Raw genomic sequence first — 17,078 nt, forward strand, 5'->3', positions numbered from 1 at the left:
AGGCTGAGGCTGTTTTCCCTGGAGCGTCGGTGGCTGAGGGGTGACCTTATAGAGGTTTACAAAATTATGAGGGGCATGGATAGGGTAAATAGGCAAAGTCTTTTCCCTGGGGTTGGGGAGTCCAGAACTAGAGGGCATAGGCTTAGGGTGAGAGGGGAAAGATATAAAAGAGACCTAAGGGGCAACATGTTCACACAGAGGGTGGTACGTGTATAGAATGAGCTGCCAGAGGAAGTGCTAGAGGCTGGTACAATTGCAACATTTAAGGGGCATTTGGATGGGTATATGAATAGGAAGGGTTTGGAGGGATATGGGCCAGGTGCTGGCAGGTGGGACTCGATTGGGTTGGGATATCTGGTCGGCATGGACGGGTTGGACCGAAGGGTCTGTTTCCATACTGTACATCTCTATGGCTCTATATCTCCCTTTGGAGTTTCCTTGATGCCTTCACATATGACATTCCAGTGTTTCTACTCCCACAGAGACTGAAAGTAACACTGGCCTGTGTCACCTCTTTTTAAAATATATGCATTGCAATGAAAAGTTTAATCTAAACAGATGTAATCCAATGTTATAACCTTTTTGGAAAGACCACATTTTCAAAAATGTAGTTTATTGTTGGACTGTGCACTGGGAAAAATATATACTGTTTTAAACCAAGGAGAATGTGCAAAGTGTGGGCTGTAAGTGTAAGCATCATGCTTACTGTGAGCATATTGTGAATTGTGAGTGAATACTGTGAGCATATTGTGAATTGTATGGAATGTTTCCTGACAGAGTAAGAGCAGAATTGGACTGAGTGCATGCACTTTCTGAGTAAGGAAGTGAAAAAGAAATTGTGCAAATCTGCTGTTTTGAAATCCGTATTTGTGAGCTCTGAGGAGGTTTAATTTCAAGGGGTACATTGAAAAAGGTAGCCTAATTAAGAACCAGCGAAACAGAATTCTCATGAATTGTCTCAGCAACATCATTTTTGGATGAGTAAGTAGGTAGCAAATTTAGTGCAGATTTCACGAGAGTGCTGACGTTGAGCATCTGAAGGAGTTCAGTGATGGAACAAGAGAGGTGTTTAGTTGGGTTTGCTAAAACAAGGCAGGTGGTTGGTGAGTATTTCTGGTCTTCAACTTAAATGTAAGGTTTTTATTTGTGTTTAGGTCTCCATTTTCTTTTCAGTCTTTTTCTTAAAAATAGCATATTAGGTATAAGATTGCGACAAGCGTGTAAAAAAAAGTAAAACATACAATAAAGTGTGGAGTGGGGATTCTTCAAGACTAAAGACCAGTGATACACGAGTCATAACTTCTGTAAAATATAATGGAGATGGCAGGGTGGATGATGTGCTGTTGCTACAGTATGTAGTAACTGCTGCAAAGCAAGGCAGTTCACAATGAACACATCTGTAATGTGTGTTTGCAGGAGGAGCAATTTGGGATCCAAGTTGGGATGTAAAATCCGAATTATAGACATTGCACTGCATCAAGGAGCAGGAACACTATCATACTCCTTCGGAAAGGTAATTCAGAGTGAGTCTGTGATAAAGGACAAAAGGGATGATTGTAGCTCAGGTCACAGTGGGGCAGCTCTTCAGGAGCCTGTGCTCCTGCAGTTATCCAATAGTTACAGGCTTCTTGCTAGCTGTGTGGACAAGAATGGGAACTGCAGGCAGGATAAGCAAACTGACCATGGCATGATGGTACAAGGCAAAAAAAAAACTACAGATGCCAGAATCCAAAGTAGACAAGCAGGAGGCTGGAAGAAAACAGCAAGCCAGGAAGGGTTATACCCAAAACTCCACCTCCTGATGCTGCCTGGCTTGGTGTGTTCTTCCAGCCCCCTGCTTGTCTATCGTGGTGCAGGGAGCCATTCAAGTTGGGGGAGGAAATTGGAATGCATCAATGGTAGCAAACAGTATAATTAGGGAGATGGATATTATCCTCTGCAACCAAGAGCGTGAGTCCCGAAGGCTGTGTCACCTAACTTGTGGCAGGGTTAAGGACATCTCCTCAGGTCTGGAATGAAATGGAAAGGATCCATTTTTATCATCCACATTGGTGCAGTATTGATTGGACTGGAATGGAGGTTCTGCTGAAAGATTTTGAACCATTAGGAGCCGAACCAAAAATCAAAACCTCCAAGATAATAATCTCAGGATTGCCCCCAATGTTTTTTTTAGGCTGTGCATGTGTGCAGCCACTCCAAGGTTCCACATACGGCTACCATCATTGGCATGCCAGTCATAGGATTGATTTCCGGTGCCAGGAGTTGCTGCTACACGTGGGTCTCAGAGGCCTGCGAAGCCAGATAGAAAATGAATGGGTAAGCTGATTACTACAGAGCCACAGGCAAACTGGCATTGGGTAAATGAAATCAAAGCATTACATTTGTGGTTTAAACATTGGCGAGAAAAGAATAGGTTTCAGTTCATGGTGCACTGCAACAGTACTGGCACAGAAGGCAGTGATTCTGATAAGCACTGTGCTTAGTTCAAGGATTCTGGAGAATTGAACAAATAGTGCTATAGGAGGGCTCAGAAAAGAGAATACATTGGCTTACTAAGCAAAAGGTTACATTAGTAAAGTGATAAAAAGGCAAAGTTAATGGTTCTTTACTTGAGGATGCATAGTATTCACAGCAAAATAAATGAATTAATGGCACATCTGCAGATTAATGAGTATGATCTTAAAGACATTGTGGAAACATAGTTACAAGGATATTGTGATGATGCTGCTCCTTTAACAAGGTTAAGATGGGGAAAATCAAATTGGCAAACGTAGTAATGGAGAGGAATTCATAAGAGTATATTTCAGCATAGACAGTTTCCTAGGATATTACATTGTGTATCCAATCAGGGATCGGGCTGTTTTTGACTTGGTGATGTGTAATGAAGCAGCTTTAAAAAATGATCTTGTCAGAGTACAAGCACCTGTGGGGAACAATGGTCATATGGTAGAATTTGAAAGTCAATTTGAGCATGAGAAAACTGGGTCAGAGACTGCTGTGCAAATCTTATATGAATGTAATGACATAGTGATGAGGGCTGAATTGGCTGCAGTGTACTGGGAAATGGCTTCAGCAGAACATACAGTTGAGGAACAATGGCAGACATGTCTCTCTCTCGCTGTCTCTCTTGCTGTCAGCATGGTGGGACCCGAAAGCCTTTAGTAACAGCTGCCTAGTGCCCACTCACCTTTCTCTACATATTCCCTTGTTAAAAAGAAAAATGAAAAACTATTTCCAGAAAGTCTGAATGGGGGAAATTACAAACATTGCTGAACATTCACTTTTAACTCGAGTTTATCAATCAGTTAAACTGGGAACTCTGTATGGTTTGATTAACTCTCACATTTGTGTAGCCCGCCTTGATTTCCAGCACACTACAGTGAGTTATTACAGTGATCATGCCACTATGTAAAGCCCAGCTGCATGCCACTGCAGACACTGTAAATGACAAACTACCTCTCAACCGCAGTGTTCGCTCCTGAAAATGTCTCAGAGGAAAGGCATGCAAACCTCCTGCTTCTAGGACAGAGATCTGAGGGTGTTGGTATAGGAGTGGAGAGGGAAGGGAGGGCAGTCCTATTTTCCTTACTGACTTGCAAAGGAAGTCACAGTAATAGATCCAACCAGCCTGGACAGAAATTGTACCATGAGTCCTTGTTGTATCCTGCATCAAATAGGATGCCCAGCTGTGCCATAGATCTTCTCTACTCTGCAAGGGTGAGTGCTACCATCTTCTCTCTGCGACCTCACACTTCCAGGGCCAACTCTCACTCTTAATCTGTCACTGCACACAACGCTCACGGAGGGTCATGGAATCTAGCTCTCATGATTGCATCCGTCATGTCCACTGGGCTGTCTCCGACCGCACTTTCCCAAACTACCAACTCTTCCACAACATGTGAGTCGACTTAGTTGTAATTCCCAGACTGCTTGAATTTTTTTTAATATTCACTCATGAGATGTGGGCATCACTGGCTGGTCAGCGTATATTGCCCATCCCTAGCAACAGTGAAGGAATGACGATATATTTCCAAGTCAAGATGCTGAGTGTCCTGGAGGGAATCTTGCAGGTGGTTGTATTCCCATGTATCTGCTGCCCTTGTCCCGCTGGATGGAAATGGTTGTGGGTTTGGTAGATGCTGTCTCTGGATTTTTCATGAATTCCTGCAGTGTATCCTGTAAATAGCACACAGTACTGAGCATCGGTGGTTGGGGGAGTGGTGGATGTGGTGTCAATCCAGTCAGCTGGATGGTGTCAATTTTCTCGAGTATTTTGGAGCTGCACCCATCCAGGCAGGTGGGGAGTATTCCATTGCACTCCTGTCTTGTGTTTAATAGACAATACACAGACTTTGGGAGTTGAGAGGTGAGTTAATTGCCACAGTATTCCTTTCCTGACCTGCTCTTGTAGTCACTTTATTTGAGTGATGAGTCCAGTTGAATTTCTGGTCAATGGTAATCTCCAGGATGTTGATAGTGGGGAGTCAATGATGGTAAACATATGGATGGAAATGGAGTAGTGTAGGTTAGATGGGCTTCAGATTGGATCCACAGCAGCATTGAGGGCTGAAGAGGCTATACTGTGCTGTCATGTTCTATGTAATACCATTAAATGTCAATGGGCAGCAGTTAGATTGTCTCTTATTTGAAATGGTCATTGTAGCAATTGTATGAAGTAAATATTACTTGCCACTTGTCAGCCCAGGCATTGACATGGTCCAGATCTTATTGCATTTAAATAGGAACTGCTTCAGTATCTGAGGAGTCGTGATGGTGCAATAATTGGTGAAAATCTCCACTCCGGATCTAATGATCGAGGGAAGGTCATTGATGAAGCAGCTGAAGATGGTTTGGCCTCGGACACTACCCTGAGGAACTCCTGCAAAGATGTCCTGGAGCTGAGATGACTGACATCTGGCCACCAAAGCCATTTTCCTAAATACCAGTATGACTCCAACCAGCAGAAAGCTTGCCCCCAGTCCCCATTGATTCCAGTTTTGCAAGGCTCCTTGATGCCTCATGTGATCGTATGACACCTTGATGTCAAGGACTGTCACTCTCGCCTCACCTCTGGAATTCAGCTGTTTTGTCCATGTTTGAACCAAGGCTGTAATGAGGTCAGCAGCTGAATGGCCCTGGTGGAACCCAAGCTGAGCGTCACTGAGCAGGTTATTGCTGAGCAGGTACTGCTTGATAGTACTGATGATGACCCCCTCCATCATTTTACGGATGATCGAGAGTAGACTGACTGGTAATTGGCCAAGTTGGATTTGTCCAGCTTCATTTATACAGAACATACTTGGGCAATTTTCCACATTGTCAAGTAGATGCCAGTGTTGCAACTGTACTGGAACAATTTAGCTCAGGGAATGGCAAGTTCTGGATCACACGTCTTCCATACTTTGCTGTAGTAACGTCAGGGCCCATAGCCTTTGCAGCATCCATACCTCCAACTTAACCTGCTGGACTGACCATGGCTAACTCGCTCAGTGTAATTAGCTGAGTCCCTTGCCTGACTGTGGCAGTACCCCATGACCATGTGGTCCTGTTCTCTGCCCGAGGCTAAACCAGTTTTCATAAACAGTGAACAGTTTTATTTTGCTTCGGTGTGGATTCAATTGAGTGAAATGTCTTGGGAGGGCATACAGTGGACAAAAATGATCACAGGAATTGACAATCTTGTGTATCAACCCTTCTCCTCTTGGTCCAAATTCCTGATGCAACATTATTGAATAATCCCTATTTGTCAACGATTCAACTCCTAATAATGAGAACAAAACAGGCAAATCCCCATGTGAATTAGGGAGGGGGGTGCAATCTGGTAAAATTCACACCCCTTCCCCAACCATATTAGTTGAGTGAAACTAATGCAGGATGTCACATCAATTTACTCAAGTGTAGAAAGAGCAGATAGGATTCAGCATTGGTCCTGGCTTATATCAATTTTAACCACTTACCAATGTAAGCACTATTTATTAACCAAAACTTTGTTTCTAACCTTTCAATTAACTTTCAATGCTTGTTGCTTCATTTCCACAAAGCACAAACCTGAAGTTTTCAACAAAGCCTGACCAGAGTTTTCAAATGTGTTTTGAAATTCCATGTAACTGACAACTACTGCATATCAAATTTGTCTTAAATGTAAAGTAAAGCAGTGCAGCATGCAGCTTAAACAACTCACCTGGGGTATCATTTTTTAAATGAATACATTAGGGAAATACTCTTGGGAAATAGGGCAGGACAGTTAACAAAAGTGACAGTGGAGGAGCACTTTGGGACTAGTGACCATAGTTCTATTAATTTTTAAATAGTTATGGAGAGGGACAAATCTGGTCCACAGGTTCATGTTCGAAATTGAGGCAAGGCAGATATTGATGGAATTAGACAGGAGCTTGCAGGGGTAGATCGGAGTGGTTTCTTTCCAGGCAAAGTGACCTCCAGCAAGTGGAGACCTTCAAAAGTGAGATAGCTAGAGTTCAAGGTCTTTATGTCCCTGTGAAGGTGAAACTCATGGTTGACAGGAATAGCAAATCCTGGATGGCAAGAGATATTGAGGCTTTGGCCAGAAAAAAGGAGGTGGTATGGCTCAGATACAGGCAGCTAGGATCAAGGGAAACCCTGGAAGTATATGGGGGATACAGGGATTTACTGAAGAAGGAAATCAGGAGGGTGAAAAGAGTCTATGTGATAGCCTTGACTGAGAAGATCAGGGTGAATCCAAAGAGGTTCTTCAAGTATATTAAAGGCAAAAGAATAACAAGAGAATAGACCTCTCAAGGCCCAAAGTGGACATGTATGTGTAGAACCGTGGGAAAGGCAAGGTCCTCAATGAATATTTCTCTTCTGTGTTTACTGTTAAGAAAGACATGAGGACTTGGGAATTTAGGGAAGTTAATGGTGATATCTTGGGGATAGTCCATATCACAGTAGGGGAGGTGTTGGATGTATTAGAATGTGTGAAGGTGGATAAATCTGCTGATCCTGACCAGGTATATTCAAGAACACTGCAAGACTCTAGAAAAGACATTGTGGGGGCACTAACTGATATTTTTGCATCATCGTTAGCCACGGGTGAAGTTCCGGAAGACTGGAGGGCAGGAAATGTTTTGCCCTTATTCAAGAAGGGCTGCAAAGAAAAACCTGGGTACTATAGACCAGTAAGCCTAACGGCTGTGGTGGGTACGTTACTTGTGAAGATGCATTTGGAAAGACAGGCCTTGATTGGGAATAGTCAGCATGGCTTTGTGCGTAGCCTCACAAATTTGTTAGAGTTCTTTGGTGAAGTGACCAGGAAGGTTGACAAGGACAGGGCGGTAGACATGGTCTATATGTATTTTAGTAAGGTCTTTGTTAAGGTTCAACATGATCGGCTGCTTTGGAAGAAATCCGGGGGAGCTGGCAAATGGGATACTCAATTGGCTTGATGGTAGGAAGCACTGCGTAATAGTGGAAGGATGCTTGTTGGACTGGAAGCCTGTGACCAAGGGTCGGGGCTGGGCCCATTTCTATTTGTTATCTATATCAATGATTTGGATGAGAATGTACAAGGCATGATTAATAAGCTTGCAGATGACACTAAAATAGGCAGTATCGTAGACAGTGAGGAAAGTTATCAGAAATTGTAGCAGGACCTTGATTAGCTGGGCATGCGGGCTGAGAAATGGCAAATGGACTTTAATGTAGATAAGTGTGAGGATTTTGATAAGCATTTTGGAAAGTCAAATCAAGGTTGGAGTTTCATGGTGAATGGTGGGGCCTTAAGGAGTGTTGTGGAACAGAGGGACCTTGGAGTTCAGATGCACAGTTCTCTGAAAGTGGAGTCACAGGTAGATAGGGTGGTGAAGAAGGCTTTAGGCACACTGGCCTTCATCAGTCAGGGTACTCAGTACAGAAATTGCAAAGTCATGTTGCAGTTGTACAGGATGTTGGTGAGGTCGCACTTGGAATATTGTTTTCTGTTCGGGAAGGATGTTATTAAACTGGAGAGAGTGCAGAAGAAATTTACAAGAATGTTGCCAGGACTCAAGAGTCTGAGTTATAGGGAGAGGATGGACAAGCTCGGGCTTTTTTCTTTAGAGTGGAGGAGACTAAGGGGGACTTTTCTAGAAGACATAAGATCATGAGAGGCATGTATACAGTGAATGCACTCAGTCTTTTTTCCCAGGGTTAGGGGATCAAGGGTTAGAGGGCATCAGTTTAAGGTTAGAGACAAAAGTATAACAGGGAGCCTGAGGGGCAACCTTTTTACACAGAGGGTGGTACACATGTGGAATGAGCTGACAGCAGACGTGGTTGTGGCGGGTACATTAACAACATTTAAAAAGCGTTTGGACAAATACCTGGATAGGAAAGGTTTAGGAAGATATGGGCCAAGTGCATGGAAGTTGGATTAGTATTGATGGACATTTTGGTCGGCATGGACTAATTTGGATCAAAGGGCCTGTCTCCATGCCGTAGCACTTTATGACCCTGCTAGATTTAAATTCTCCTTGACAAGAAAAATAGGTCAACAATGACAATACAGTTTCTTAAAAAAAACTGATCAATGACTTTACACTGGTACTTTCACACCTGGAGATTTGTATGTCCTGTGGTGTATGTGCCTTAGTGGTGTCATGGGGGACATTACATTTCATAAATTAGGAGCAACATAGAGTGATGATGTGCATAAACAGAAATAGCATTGTTGTGACAGTAATGTTCAACATTGGAAAAAGGTATCTATAAAATTCCCAAACTTAAATGAGACAAATATAGGAAATGCAATGGGGTAAGAGATGTAGGATTCCATGCTGTGCAATGTCTTGTATTATTAAAACTCGCCTGTTTGTCTTCTACATATCTGTTGAAAAAAACCCAATATCTAACATATAGGTCGTTCTGCTAAAAACGTGTTTTGTTAATGCAAATTCGGTGTAATGCAACTGACGCTGTTTCAAAAACGCAAGCTCTTAAAATATATGTTGGCTGTAACATGATTACATCACCAACACTAAGTATTGTTTCTAAAGTGTTATTTTTCTATTACATGGAGTTGCACAAGGACACAACCATCATGTTATATAACAACTATCTGTAGATTAAAGTATGCAATTCCAAATGCACAATGCTGCAGTTTGCAAAATTACAAACTGTAATTACAGCATGGAGCGTCAGAGGCTGAGGAGTGACCTTGAAGTTTATAAAATCATGAGGGGCATGGATAGGATAAACAGACAAGGTCTTTTCTATGGGGTGGGGGAGTCCAGAATTAGAGGGCTTAGGTTTAGGGTGAGAGGGGAAAGTTATAAAAGAGACCTAAGGGGCAACGTTTTCACACAGTGGGTTGTACGGGTATGGAATGATTTGCCAGAGGAGATGGTGGCGGTTGGTACAATTACAGCATTTAAAAGGCATCTGGATGGGTAAGTGAATAGGAAGGGTTGAGAGGTGTATGGGCCAAGTGCTGGCAAATGGGACCATATGAGGTTAAGATATCTGGTCAGCATGAACGAGTTGGATCAAAGGGTCTGTTTCCGTGCTGTACACCTCCATGATTCTGTGACTCTGTGGCTTTCTGTATAAAGTTAAAAATCACACAACACCAGGTTATAGTCCAACAGGTTTAATTGGAAGCACACTAGCTTTCGGAGCGACGATCCTCACCTGATGAAGGAGCGTCACTCCGAAAGCTAGTGTGCTTCCAATTAAACCTGTTGGACTATAACCTGGTGTTGTGTGATTTTTAACTTTGTACGCCCCAGTCCAACACCGGCATCTCCAAATCATGACTGCTTTCTGTATAGACTGAGATGTCAATTAATCTGCACTTAGAGAGCAATCAGTCAACTTAATAGAGCAGAGGAAGTGCTTTGATCTGCTCTTGTGGATTCCCATTTAACAGTGTAAATTGACTTTGTGTTTGTTTTAAGAGTTAACTAAAATAATTCATGCATAATACTATAATCATGAAAAGATTGATTTCCTGATCAAATAAATATGATATAATTGCCTTCAAGTTAGATAATATTTGTTGTACTTTACATCTTTCCAAATTTGTTTTTGATATTATGCATACCAATGAATGGAGATGGGACTGTAAATAAGTAGTAATAATCTCCTGCTTTTTCTACTTTCAAACAGTTGTTTCATTATAAAATGTCCATTATGGAGATTCAGGTTTCAAAATCCAATCCTTAAAAAAAATGCAGATCCCATTCTAACCTTGCAAGTTAACACTCAATCTCCAATCACGCTTGCCTCACCAAAGTACTGAAATAAATTGTCACTTCAAGACTCCGTATGTTCCCACAACAGAAAGTTTGAATCTCTCTAATCAGGCTCCTCCCACAACTTGTGAACAACTGTAACCAAAGTCATATAGTTTTAGTTTTTTAGGGATGCAAGCTTTTCTGGTGAGGCCATTATTTGTTTCCCAATTCTAACTATTCTTGAGAAGATGACGGTGAGCAGCCTTCTTGAATCTTTGTGTTCCATGTGGTGTTAATCCACACAGAGTGCTGTAAGGCAAGAAGTACAACATTTTGGCACAGAGACAATGAATAAATGGCAATTTTGTTACAATCCAAGAAGATGTGAGACTTGTTGGAGAACAAGCAGGTGACTCCTGATCTCATGCAGTCCCATAGCAACAAGCCAAACATGGGCAGGGAAATCTCCTGCTAATTACCACTGCCCTGCCCTCAGCTGATGAACCAGAATTCCTCCATGTTAAGCACATTGTATTATGGGTAGGGAACTTCAGTGATCACAACCAAGAGTGGCTCAGTAGCAGCATAACTGATTGAGCTCTAAAGGACGTAGCTACTAGACTGGGTATATGGCGAGGGAACCAACAGGAGGGCAAAACAGAAAACTGCAGATGCTGAAAAACAGAAACATAAACAGAAATTGCTGAAGAAACTCAGCAGGTCGAGCAACATTTGTAGAAAGTAAGCAAAGATAATGTTTTGGGTCTGGTGAAGGTTAAAACATACTTGGTTCCATCCTCATCAATCTGCCACACATATATATATCCATGACATTATCAATAATAAGTCGTAAAGTCATAGAGGTATACAGCATAGAAACAGGCCCTTCATCCCAACTCATCCATGCCGACCAGGTTTCCAAAACTGAACGAGTCCCATTTGCCTGCATTCACTCATATTTCTCCCAGCCTTTCATATCCATTTACCTGTCCAAATGTCTTTTAAGTGTTGTAATTGTATCCACCTCTACCACTTCCTCTGGCAGCTCGTTCCATATACGCACCACCCTCTGTGTGAAAAAGTAACATTTCAGATCCATTTTAAATCTTTGCCTTCTCACCTTAAACCTATGTCCTCTAATTGTGGATTCCCCTACCCTGGGGAAAAGACCTTCGGTATTCATCCTTTCTATGCCTCTCAAGATTTTATAAACTTCTGTAAGGTTACCCTGAGCCTCCTATGCTCCAGGGAAGAGAATCCTAGCATATTCAGCCTCTCCTTATAACTCAAAACTTCCAGTGTCAGTAACATCCTCGTATGTCTTTTTTGCACTGTCTCCAGTTTGATAACATCCTTCTTGTGGCAGGGTGACCAGAATTGTACACAGAGGCCTTACCAATGTCTTGTACAGTTGTAACATGACATCCCAACTCCTGTACTCAGTGCTCTGATGAACGCAAGCATGCCAAACACTTTGTTCACCACCCTGTCTACTTGTGACACCACTTTCAACGAACTATGTACCTGTACCCCTAGGTTTGTCCATTTGACAGCAATCCTCATGGCCTTACCAGTAACCGTCTAAGCTCTGATTTGCCTTACCAAACTGAAACACATCGCATTTAACAGAATTAAACTCCATATGCCATTCCTGACCCACTTGATCAAGATCTCATTGTACTCTTTGATAACCTTCTTCACTGTCCACTGTACCACCAATTTGGTGTCTTCCGCAAACTTACTCACCATGGCTCTTATATTCTCATCCAACTTGTTTATATAAATGACAAACAATGTTGAACAACAGTATTTCTAAATGCTATTTGTTATCCTTTGTAGTAGACTCCAACAGTTTTGCAACAACGAATATTGGCTAATTGACCTGTAGCAACCTGATTTTTGCCTCATTCCCTTTTTGAATAAACCTGAATCTATTTTCTCTCTGAGTAGTAAGTCAGGAGTGTGATAGAATATTCCCCACTTGTCTGGATGAATGCACCTCCAATAATACTCAAGGTTTAAAACCTGCCTTGGAAGTACAAGATGATAGGAATTGATACTATCCTCATTAAACTGGTTGAACTGAAGCTGAGACTGTTCTTCCTGCTCCCAAGGTTCCTGCTTCTTGGCAGTGCTGTGTTCTCTGGAGTGTGTGAGTGACTTGGTAGTGGTAAATATTAATTCAGTATGAAAAAAATGTAATTTTCATGATGACTACAATGTTGATTATCATAAAAACCCATCTGGTGCACTAATATCCTCTAGGGCAATAAACCTATAATTATTTCCTAGTATGCTCTGCTTGTGTCTCCAGTAACATGCTTGACTCTTTACTGCCTTCTAAATACTAAATGCTGGCCCGACAGCAATGCCCACATCATGTTATGAATTGAAAAAGTACCTTGCAGGTGGTACACAGCTTTTGGGGAGGCAGGAAGTGGGTTACTCACAAACACCAACCCATGTTACTGCTTCTCAACCTCTCTTCAGTCAATAAAAAAACCAAAGTATATACTTGTGATAATGGATAATTTGAATTATCATAGTACGGGCTGTAATAGTGATTATGGAAAGGATAAAGAAGAGGAAGTTTCTGAAGTGTGTTTTTGAAGAATTTCCTTGGTTCAATTATGAAGGTAGCATGGCTGGATCTAGTTATTTAATGGAGATGGGTTAAGTGGATCAAGTATCCATCAAGGAACATTTTCAAAGTATCATAAGGTTTGGGTTAGCTAAAGGATTGGACAGGTTTCAGTCTGGAGTTAAAGTTGGGGCATAATTTAGAGTGAAAGTCCAAAAGCCTTCTAGAGATATAAATAATGATAAAAGGGTAGCAACGAAAGGGGTGATGGCAGGGATGGGGGAACGAATTGGTGAACAAAAATAGAATCAACACATAGAAGCAAAAGGTATGATTGAGGTACTAATTGACTAGTTTACATCTGTCTTTTATCAATAACGGTGCTACCATGGTCATTGTGAAGGAGATGCTGTTTAAGACACCGGATGGATTCAAAATTGATAAATAGGATGTACTTGAAAGGCTGGTTGTATTGAAAGTTATTAACTCACTAAGACCGGATGGGATGCATTTAAGAATGCTGGGGGAGAGTCAAAATTTCAGAGGTCCTGGCCATAATTTTCGAAGCCACCTTAAATACAGAGGCAGGCGGGGTGCTGCCAGAGGATTGGAGAACTGCACATGTTGCCCCTTCTTCACAGAAGGTGTTTCGAAATGGTAGTCCCGGCATCTACAGTTCATTGATGGGAAAGCATTGGGAGATGATAATATAAAATAAAATTAACAGTCACTTTGGACTTGTTAATGGCAAATTCTGTTAAATAACCTGATTGGGTTTTTTGATAATGTAACAGAGACAGTTGATGAGAATAATAGGGTTGATATGTTGACTTCCAAAAGCAGTTTAATGTGTTGCAATATGATAGACTTGTCAGCAATGTCAAAGCCATGGAATAAAAGCAAAAATAATAGAACAGATACGATATTATTAAAGTGACAGGAAAAGAGAGCTGTGAACTGTTGTTTTTCCACTAAAATGGGATTTCCTAAAGTTCAGTACTAGAACCACTGCTTTTCTTGATATTCAAAAGTGAACTACACTTGGGAGTGAGTGCAAAATGTCAACATTTTGAGACTGTGCTGCATTGTTGGGGGTGGTCTTCATTGAGTGAGATGTTAAACCCAGGTTTTATTTGCCTTTTCTCATAGTAATCAAAAGACTAGTGGCACCACTAGAAGGAGAATCATGAATTGACTATCCTCATCCATATAAATTAGCTTATCTTTCATCTTGTTTACTTTTTCTAAGATTTGTTTGGCAGTTGTATTTAACTACATCATAAAAGACTGCACTTGAGGACTAATTCTCTGGCGGTAAAGAGTTTTGTGACAACCTGAGCACGTGTGCAGTTCTGTACAAATGCATGGTCTTTCCAAATTGACTTTGCTTTCTGTTCTATGTTGATTCCATGGGGACAGACAATGAACAGGTCAAAACTTGCAAAGTTTTCCTCATTGATCCCACAAGAATGCTATGTGGGCCAACTTGCACAGTCTACATAGCTCAAAGCAGCCCTCCAAATATCTTATTCTCAATGTTTTCTCAGAATCTTATGGTGCAGTGAGCAACCTCCCCGCCTTTGAGTTAGAAGCTCCTGGTTCAAAGCCCACATCAGGAATTGGTAGCCAAGGAAGTGGCTGTCTTAACGTGGCCAGAGAGATTGAAGTGTCAACTTGAAGATCATTCCAGTACATACCAATAGTAGGTGGTAAGCGTAGGAGCGATTCCTGCTCAGCCACATGGGAGGAAGAAATTAGAAACTCCACAATCACTATATTCATATCCATTTCTCCATGCTACATGATGCATGTAAAAGTGCAATTCTGACTCCTTAGGTGACCGGTTGCCTCAGTTGACTGGACAGCCAATGTGATCAGATTGGTCCCAACAGCGTGAAGTTAGATCCCTGTTTCAGCCGGACCTGCCTCCTTGCCCCAGCCGTTGCGGCCAACATTGCTGTATGGGACAGCCCGACCTTGGGGCAGACAGCTCAAGAAGGAGACATGTTTTCTGCTCAAGAATCCAGTGTTAAATCTTGAAGCATGTGTCACATCTGGCAATTAGATAACATTGGACTTTCATCTTGTAAAAGTATAATATGTCAATTGTACTCAATTATTTGCAGGAAAACACAGATCACAACTACTATACATCAAGAATGTTTGGGCCATCTGATCCAGAAACCAGGGAACTATGGGTTAACATGGATCAAATGGAAAAAGATAAAGTGAAGATTCACGGGATTCTATCTAACACCCACCGGCAAGCTGCTGTAAGTGTCATCTAACTATTATAATCAATAAAGTACATTTTCCAAATACCTAGAATAACTTAGATGATTGACTTTGAGTACATGATCACATTATTTTAGGAGTAAATACAGTATATGATATATTTCTTCATTAAACCCAAATTTATTTCTTTCATATTATATTCATATGCATTTATCACTAATATACCATTAACATAGAAAGGTGCTTAAATAAAAAAGAAGGAAAATTAAATCAAAGTTAGTGCGGGTAACACAAAACGACAAGTGGGGCTTTTAAAAGTGGAGAGAGATGTAGAAAGATGGAAAAATCAGTGAATAAAATTCCCAGGCGCATAGTCATAAAAGCATCTGGTTGTCAGAGGGAACAACTACACTGTTCAGATTGGAAAAAAACAAAGAACTGTGGATCAGAATCAAAAACAAAAATTGCTGGAAAAACTCAGCAGGTCTGGCAGTGTCTGTGGGGACAAAACAGAGTTAATGTTTCAGTTTCTAGAACTGAAGTTCTGAAGAAGGTCCAATGGACCCAAAACGTTAACTCTGCTGCCAGGCCTGCTGAGTTTTTTCAGCTATTTCTGTTTAAAATGAAATATTTTATCAAGAAGTTTTCAATTTTTTTAATAAAGATATTTTAGACTGTTACAATTCTCACCTAAAAGTTCTAGCAACAGAACGCTTCTAATTTCTTTAACTAATCATTATTGTGAAATAATGTAAATGAATTTTAATGATTGATTTCTCTTAAAACATTATAAGTTCTATTTATTTTGTTGACAAACTAATTTGATTACTTCATGCAGAGGGTAAATTTGTCCTTCCACTTCCCATTTTATGGCCATTTCCTGACAGAGGTTACCGTGGCGACTGGCGGTAAGTCCGTCTTGAATTTTAACTGTATTTTTCTGGTGATGAATGAATAATACAAGCAACAACAACTGATTCACTATTGCCTTCTCACACATTGATCAAATGCCCCTACGATTTGCTGTATTGACATTGATACGGAGGATAATGAGAATGCATTGAAACTGAGAATTTACTTTGGAGCTGAATTTCCTCAAGTCTTCTTTTACTGAAGGGCCATGGCCATATCCTCTCCCCTACCTGCGATGTTAGATTGCTGTCCTAGATTCAATCAGGTGTCAGAGGTGGAAAGCAGTCTTTTGATGCATCGGCTATCCAGCTCCATGTAAAACCCTGCTCCTTTTGGCTGTTGTAGTTGTTAATTTTTGCTTTCAGGATGTTATTGGTTGTCAATGCTTTAATCAATTTTTTAAAAATCTGAAGCTGCGTTTCAATATTTTGGTTGACAATAAATGAACTAATATGTCTAGATTTTTATATTTTATATCTTTGTATATATTTTATATTGGTGTATAATTTGTAGCTTTTACTACCAATTTTATCATCAGTTATTTCTTTATTACTAAATTCTCTGAGAATTTCACAAGATATGAGGCAAGAACTTTTGAAAGCTGATTGGGGGCAGATGTTCGCAGATAAAGGGACAGCTGGAAAATGGGAAGCCTTCAGGAATGACATAACGAAAATCCAGAGAAAGTATATTCCTGTTAGTGTGAAAGGAAAGCCTGGTAGCTATAGGGAATGCTGGATGACTAAAGAAATTGAGGATTTGGTTAAGAAAAAGAAGGAAGCATATGTAAGGTATAGACAAGATAGATCGAATGAATCCTTAGAAGAGTATAAAGGCAGTAGGAGTATACTTAAGAGGGAAATCAGGAGGGCAAAAAGAAGACATGAGATAGCTTTGGCAAATAGAATTAAGGAGAATCCAAAGAGATTTTGTAAATAAGTTAAGGACAAAAGAGTAACAAGGAGAGAATAGGGCCACTCAAAGATCAGCAAGGCGGCCTTTGTGTGGAGCCACAGAAAATGGGGGAGATACTAAATGAGTATTTTGCATCAGTATTTACTGTGGAAAAGGATGTGGAAGATATAGAATGTAGGGAAATAGATGGTGACACCTTGCAAAATGTCCAGATTACAGAGGAGGAAGTGCTGGATGTCTTGAAA

General features: G+C 40.9%; 1 protein-coding gene across 2 annotated transcripts in view; it reads left to right on the forward strand.

Moving 5' to 3' along the window:
• The window catches only part of plxdc2b (plexin domain containing 2b), a 422,082-nt gene that overhangs the window by 198,800 nt on the left and 206,204 nt on the right, over positions 1-17,078 (forward strand). For both annotated transcript variants that reach the window (XM_043690425.1, XM_043690426.1), the window contains exons 3-4: positions 14,898-15,044; positions 15,845-15,914. In XM_043690425.1, the coding sequence (XP_043546360.1) occupies positions 14,898-15,044; positions 15,845-15,914 (217 nt within the window). The remainder of the gene's footprint in view (positions 1-14,897; positions 15,045-15,844; positions 15,915-17,078) is intronic.

Source organism: Chiloscyllium plagiosum, chromosome 5, assembly GCF_004010195.1.
Source record: "Chiloscyllium plagiosum isolate BGI_BamShark_2017 chromosome 5, ASM401019v2, whole genome shotgun sequence".
NCBI classification, from domain to species: domain Eukaryota; kingdom Metazoa; phylum Chordata; class Chondrichthyes; order Orectolobiformes; family Hemiscylliidae; genus Chiloscyllium; species Chiloscyllium plagiosum.